Raw genomic sequence first — 7,500 nt, forward strand, 5'->3', positions numbered from 1 at the left:
TACCAAAAATAACTATTATAGCAAAAATAACGAAAATAGCAAAACAAGGGAGTGACACTGGCAAATATAACAAATCACTGAAACAGAGCAGGGAAAGGGGCTTCACAAATGTAACAAAAATACCGAAAATAACAATTATAGCAAAAATAACGAGAATGACAAAACAAGGGAGCGATACTGGCAAATAAAACAAATCACTGAAACAGAGCAAGGAAAGGGGCTTCACAATTGTAACAAAAATACCGAAAATAACAATTATAGCAAAAATAATGAGAATGACAAAACAAGGGAGCGACACTGGCAAATAAAGCAAATCACTGAAACAGAGCAGGGAAAGGGGCTTCACAATTGTAACAAAAATACCGAAAATAACAATTATAGCAAAAATAATGAGAATGACAAAACAAGGGAGCGACACTGGCAAATAAAGCAAATCACTGAAACAGAGCAGGGAAAGGGGCTTCACAATTGTAACAAAAATACCGAAAATAACAATTATAGCAAAAATAACGAGAATGACAAAACAAGGGAGCGACACTGGCAAATAAAGCAAATCACTGAAACAGAGCAGGGAAAGGGGCTTCACAATTGTAACAAAAATACCGAAAATAACAATTATAGCAAAAATAATGAGAATGACAAAACAAGGGAGCGACACTGGCGAATAAAGCAAATCACTGAAACAGAGCAGGGAAAGGGGCTTCACAATTGTAACAAAAATACCGAAAATAACAATTATAGCAAAAATAATGAGAATGACAAAACAAGGGAGCGATACTGGCAAATAAAGCAAATCACTGAAAGAGAGCAGGGAAAGGGGCTTCACAATTGTAACAAAAATACCGAAAATAACAATTATAGGAAAAATAATGAGAATGACAAAACAAGGGAGCGACACTGGCAAATAAAGCAAATCACTGAAACAGAGCAGGGAAAGGGGCTTCACAATTGTAACAAAAATACCGAAAATAACAATTATAGCAAAAATAATGAGAATGACAAAACAAGGGAGCGACACTGGCGAATAAAGCAAATCACTGAAACAGAGCAGGGAAAGGGGCTTCACAATTGTAACAAAAATACCGAAAATAACAATTATAGCAAAAATAATGAGAATGACAAAACAAGGGAGCGATACTGGCAAATAAAGCAAATCACTGAAAGAAAGCAGGGAAAGGGGCTTCACAATTGTAACAAAAATACCGAAAATAACAATTATAGGAAAAATAATGAGAATGACAAAACAAGGGAGCGACACTGGCAAATAAAGCAAATCACTGAAACAGAGCAGGGAAAGGGGCTTCACAATTGTAACAAAAATACCGAAAATAACAATTATAGCAAAAATAATGAGAATGACAAAACAAGGGAGCGACACTGGCAAATAAAGCAAATCACTGAAAGAGAGCAGGGAAAGGGGCTTCACAATTGTAACAAAAATACCGAAAATAACAATTATAGCAAAAATAACGAGAATGACAAAACAAGGGAGCGACACTGGCAAATAAAGCAAATCACTGAAACAGAGCAGGGAAAGGGGCTTCACAATTGTAACAAAAATACCGAAAATAACAATTATAGCAAAAATAATGAGAATGACAAAACAAGGGAGCGACACTGGCAAATAAAGCAAATCACTGAAACAGAGCAGGGAAAGGGGCTTCACAATTGTAACAAAAATACCGAAAATAACAATTATAGCAAAAATAATGAGAATGACAAAACAAGGGAGCGACACTGGCAAATAAAGCAAATCACTGAAACAGAGCAGGGAAAGGGGCTTCACAATTGTAACAAAAATACCGAAAATAACAATTATGGCAAAAATAATGAGAATGACAAAACAAGGGAGCGACACTGGCAAATAAAGCAAATCACTGAAACAGAGCAGGGAAAGGGGCTTCACAATTGTAACAAAAATACCGAAAATAACAATTATAGCAAAAATAACGAGAATGACAAAACAAGGGAGGGACCCTGGCAAATATATTAACAAATCACTGAAAGAGAGCAGGGAAAGGGGCTTCACAAATGTAACAAAAATACCGAAAATAACAATTGTAGCAAAAATAACGAGAATGACAAAGCAAGGGAGCGATACTGGCAAATACAACAAAAACGTCTCGCCCGAACGAACACAACGCAAAACACCACAGTTAGTTGTAATAATCGTTTTATTATTACTACTAAAGTATGTTAAGGTAGACTCGGACGAGTCGTAGAATCGGAGAATGACTGCGAATGAACCTTACGGTAAAATAGTACAGCAATAATCCCTCCCCGTTTGCATGCCCACATGAGTTCTTTATTAATACAAAAATATACTAGGCTAGGAAAATGACAATAAAATAAGGATGGTACTCGGATTTAAGTATCAGATAACTCAACACCGTTTTCTTCGTCTACGCAAGCTTTTCCGATATTCGTCGTGCGCTGATAACCAAAGCAATCATCTTCTGGTTGATTTCAAGTAAACACTGCCACTTGGGGACAGCTATTCTTAGAGTTATTTTCATAGAGTTATGTCGTAGAGTTAGAGTTAAGTTTCCAAAATCCTGAATTAGGATTTTGGACTGCCAAAATCCTGAATTCAAGATTTTGGAATTGAAGATTTTGGACTTCCAATATCTTAAATTCAGGATTTTGGCAGTCCAAAATCTTGAATTCAGGATTTTGGAAGTCGTTAACTCTAACTCTAAGTGATAACTCTACTGAAATAACTCTGTTGATAGTTTACCTCCTGTCACTTCCATTAACAACCGTGATACCAAATGTGAAACCTATTGTGGCTGGCGGCATTCTATCATTCACCAAGTCGATTAGTTGAACGCGTTTTATGAAAGTAGAATCATACTCATTCACTACAGCCACTGACATCGATAAAGTTTTATCCGTTGCCGTAATACCAGGGTATTTCCGTTTACTTTACAAAATAATGTTCCGGCCTATTTTCACATTTACATGTCATCACCTGCAAATACATTTTTGGATGACAAGCTTTGCCCAGGAAAAAAGTTATCAACAGGCGCCGTAAACTGATGCCGATGTGGGCAAGAGAAAGGTGTTTGGTTGATGACGTGAAATTAATTACACTGGAAGATGATTTAATAAACCAGACTCCTAGAATTCGAACTAACTCCAGCCGACGCGTGGGATGCAAGAATTAAGCACGTCTAGCGAAAAAGCGACAGCGACGATTGTATCGCAGCGAAAAAACGTCAGGTGGGCTGGAAAATGGGCGACAAAGCGACATCAGAACCCTCCTTGGAAGGCCTCCTTGTCCGTCTTAAACAATTGTTATTTTTGTATCTCTCGGTTGCTTGATTTGATATTTTCGCTGAATTTGTTATTTTTGTTATTTTGGTTATATTTGTGGGGCCCCCTTTCCTTGTCTGTCTTGAAGAATTGTTATTCTTACTGCTATCGCTTACTTAATTGGATATTTTCGCTATATTTGTTATTTTCGTTATTTTCGTTATATTTGTGGAGCCTCTTCCTTTTTCTGCCTTGAAGAATTGTTATTCTTGCTGCTGTCGCTTGCTTCATCGCGTTGTTATTTTTGCTATATTTGTTATTTTCTTTAATACTTAACAAATGTTTTGGTACATTTGTTAGTTTTGCAATTGCGTGCATTTCTGGACATATCTCCTTGTTTATGGGTCTATGTTCCTTAACACAATATTTGCAATTTTAAACTTGCTGCTGTTATGCTTTTTCATCCTGTTCCTTAGTTTCCTCAGCACAGGTTTGCAAAGTGAAGTGGTTTCCTTTTAATAATATGCTAATAAAATGTAAACTGTCAAACTTAGTTATTACTTTGTGTTTACTTTAATTTGACTGTTTGGGATTAATTAACTCTATCTATACTATAAAAGAACCGAATTTGTGAAAGCTGGTTAGTTGGAATTCAAAGTTGAAGCTAATTGACAGTTGAAGTTGAAACTGGTTCAAACAAGTCATAAGCCTTCGCAGACCAAGACCCACGTAAGAATCTGTTGAAGAAATTGTAGCTCCTATTACATTTATGGCAAGTATTACTTTTATGGTTGATTGTTACATTTATGGGTGATACAGCTCTTGACCATGTATCTGGTGATGTTTATTTACCGGTGTACGTCCGTCAAGGGAGTGGAGATCTCGCAACACTTTCCATACACACTTGGGAAGAATCCGAGGCTCCAGCTGAATATTGGTTGAGAATCCCCCCGTTGACGTTGACGGAAAACCTCACGTTTCTCCCTCACCGGCCTCTTAACACTGCACGATCGAGAATTTTTCTGCCTGCTGCAATACTTCGCGCGGGATTAAGCTGGCCGCCTTGCAAGCCTCACGTCTTCGCTCGGCATGCTCGTTGGCAATTAAGACCAAACACTATCTGCCAACAAATTTTTCTACTCAAGCTAGATGGGCTTTCGCCACAAATTCTTAAATCTTATATTTTTGCAGTAAACCCCTTCAGCTGAACCAAAGGTACGGAAGGTCGTGGCGTAGATTCAGGATTAAGGATCGTGTTCACGGCATTTGAAGTTTGTCCAAAATGGACTGAAAAATTTTTTTCATTTCTTGTTTCCTGGCTAGCAGCTTCTCTTTTCTTTTACGTTCGCTCGGCTGACAAGTACGAGAAAAAAGACCTCAGCCGTGGGCTGCTGTTGACGTTGACGGAAAACCTCACGTTTTTCCCTCACCGGCCTCTAAACACTGCGGAAGATCCGGATATTTTGTACACATTGGAAAGGAATCCAAATCGAGACCAGATCTTCAACAGAATTTACAAATTGCGCTTGCCGCTTTTGCTTACATTTGGTTAAACTGAACTAAGGACCAACCTGGATACTAACATGGTAAAGTTTCGAAACCTTTCTGGGCGAACTGAAAGGAACATTCACATAGAAGGACATATGCACTTGTATACATGTTATTTTTGTATCACGTTAGTTGCAAGTTTCCCTTAACATCTTACCGCTATAAAGATTTGTAAAAAAAATTCATCCTCATTGTCTCAACAGACAAGTCCAGATTCCCTGAGGCTAAAATGAATGGCCCCAACAACGGCACAGAAACAAACGGTAAGCAAATCAAAGCAGCTTTGTTGTTTCCCGACGATGTTGAACTACTGTAGGTAGCTCATTGTGTTTGATAGTCTACGTTTCCTCGTAAGACTCAGATTCGGAGGCAGAAACATGGATTCCTTTATTCCATGCCCCCCCCCCCCCCCCCCCCCCCCCCCCGTTATACCTCAGTCTTTTGAAGACATTATATTGTTTTGTTAAAAAAAAGATTATTTGATTCTGTTAATTGATTCCTTGATTGACATTTAATTACCTTAAGATTAGTAACATTATTAAGACCGGATAACACGAAAAAAGTTCACTTTTTCTGGGACGTTTTGCCAACGGATCCCTGCTAACCTGTTTGTTCACCAACCTGTTTTTATATTTCTGCTAACCTGTGGTACCGAAGTTTGAGGACAGTTTAATCTACTGGATATCGTCACAGAAGTAAGTGATCGATGATGTGAGATCTGTTGAAATCAAGCGCCGTAGTCCGTATTTTATTGTAGTTCATAGAAGCTGAAATTATGTAATATTTTCCTTTGTAGATCGAATAAAAAGACATTAAGAAAATTATACGATTTGAGTAATCCAGTGGATTATTAACCATTTTCCCCCGGAACATATATCTCACCATATCCCCCATCTGGCAACTAATTTTCGTCCATAGCGTTGAAAAAACACAAAGATAAGGCATTAAATCATGAAGATCTCGATTTATCGGTTATCAGTGATGATTCAGGCATACTTGCCAAAAATCCCAGTACTCCTGAACTGGGGTCGAACGTAACCATCCGATCAGTAGTTCCAACGCTCTAACAACTTGCGCTGACTGGCCACTTGTCTCGATTTCATTCGAGAGCCTCGAAGCCATGCATGTATCACATGACACCTTGCTTCACGGACACTAGTGTAGTTATTGTTATTGTTATTGTCATTGTCATTGTCATTGTTATTGTTATTGTTATTGTTATTGTTATTGTTATTGTTATTGTTATTGCTATTGCTATTGCTATTGCTATTGCTATTGCTATTGCTATTGTTATTGTTATTGTTATTGTCATTGTTATTGTTATTTTTATTGTTATTGTTCAGTTATCTCTTGTAATCCTTGGCTTGCTTGTTTAGTCTCTGAAGCACCGGGTCCAACCCATGGGCCTTAGGTACCAAAGAGTTCACTTCATTGACAGAACCTTTCTCAAAATGCGAGCTAATTTCAGAAGAGTAATTGAGCTCATCAATGTTGACTGTGCCTGGAATCTTGTCAACGTACTTTTCGAGTCCCTTCGTAATGACCCCAAGTGCACCAATGACAACTGGTATCGTCTCTGTTCCCATTTTCCACATTCTGGCGATCTCAATCTCAAAGTCTTTATACTTAGAAAGTTTCTCGACTGCCTTAAAGTGCCCATAAACCCAAAATGTTTTTCGCTAAAATGAATCTTTGCACCTGTTCAAAACGCATTGCGGCCATTTTTTCCTTTTCTAACAAATCCTGCCATTTTATAGGCAACGAACTTACAAAGAGTTAATGCAATGTAAATCAGTTTGTGACGTCAAAACAGGAATAGACCCACTCCCCTTCTGACTCGGTCGTGAGCAAAAGATGCTTGGATTTTCGCAACTTTAGAAGCCTATAAAATGGCAGGATTTCTTAGGAAAAGGAAAAAATGGCCGCAATTCGTTTCGAAGAGGTGCAAAGAGTCATTTTAGCAAAAAATATATTTTGGGGTTATGGGCACTTTAACGGATGTATTTCTGTCTGATGGGAGTGCCATATCTATAATCTGACATTTCTGAATAGTGTGATCTCTGATTATGATATCTGATAGATAGATATATAGATAGATAGATAGATAGATAGATAGATAGATAGATAGATAGATAGATAGATAGATAGATAGATAGATAGGTTTATTGAAATAATTAAAATCGCAGCCAAAGACCAAAGGCTGAATTGCATAACTATGTACAAAAAAAGATCAAAAAAGGCTTATATACAATTTAAAATTATGCTAGTGTAAATACTTAATGTTACATTGGCAGCGCTGGATTGTAACGGCTGCACATTGCAGGAATAAATGTCCTTTTAAAACGTTTTGTTTTAAAACCTGGCAGGTTAAAAGTTCTTTGCCGCTTGAGATTGTATGATGAATGATGACGTGGAGGCAGAAGGCTGTGGAGATTGTGTTGTTCATCAGATATTTCATTGAATAGTTTGCAACACAGCTTTTCACGTCGGACGTTTAAGCTCTCCAATTCAAAACTATCTAGACAGAGCTGGTATGGGAGATCAGGCGCAATTATGGATAAAGCCCGTTTCTGGACCCTCTCAAGGTTTTCACGGAGGTAATCTTGAAGTTTGTGATGGAAAACTTGGGCGCCATACTCAAGAACAAGTCGTATAACCGTGCAGTAAAATTTAATTAAACTTTCGGCCCCAACACCA

At 37.8% G+C, this 7,500-nt stretch overlaps 2 protein-coding genes across 6 annotated transcripts in view; both read left to right on the top strand.

Annotated features, from left to right (window-relative positions):
- LOC137968034 (neuropeptide SIFamide receptor-like) overlaps nt 1-7,500 on the top strand; it is a 270,910-nt gene that overhangs the window by 93,850 nt on the left and 169,560 nt on the right. The window lies entirely within an intron of this gene.
- The window catches only part of LOC137967474 (neuropeptide SIFamide receptor-like), a 13,270-nt gene that overhangs the window by 1,060 nt on the left and 4,710 nt on the right, over nt 1-7,500 (top strand). The window contains exons 1-3 of one of the 5 annotated variants that reach the window (XR_011116534.1): nt 3,959-4,027; nt 5,007-5,066; nt 5,461-5,498. Coding sequence is in view for 3 of the 5 variants with exons in the window: in XM_068813991.1 (XP_068670092.1) it covers nt 7,337-7,400 (64 nt within the window). In the remaining 2 variants the exon portion in view is untranslated. Of the gene's footprint in view, nt 1-3,919; nt 4,028-5,006; nt 5,067-5,460; nt 5,499-7,205; nt 7,401-7,500 lie in introns of those variants that run through there. The other 4 variants (XR_011116533.1, XM_068813992.1, XM_068813993.1 and 1 more) reach the window with 4 other exon arrangements.

Source organism: Montipora foliosa, chromosome 8 (genome assembly GCF_036669935.1).
Source record: "Montipora foliosa isolate CH-2021 chromosome 8, ASM3666993v2, whole genome shotgun sequence".
NCBI classification, from domain to species: domain Eukaryota; kingdom Metazoa; phylum Cnidaria; class Anthozoa; order Scleractinia; family Acroporidae; genus Montipora; species Montipora foliosa.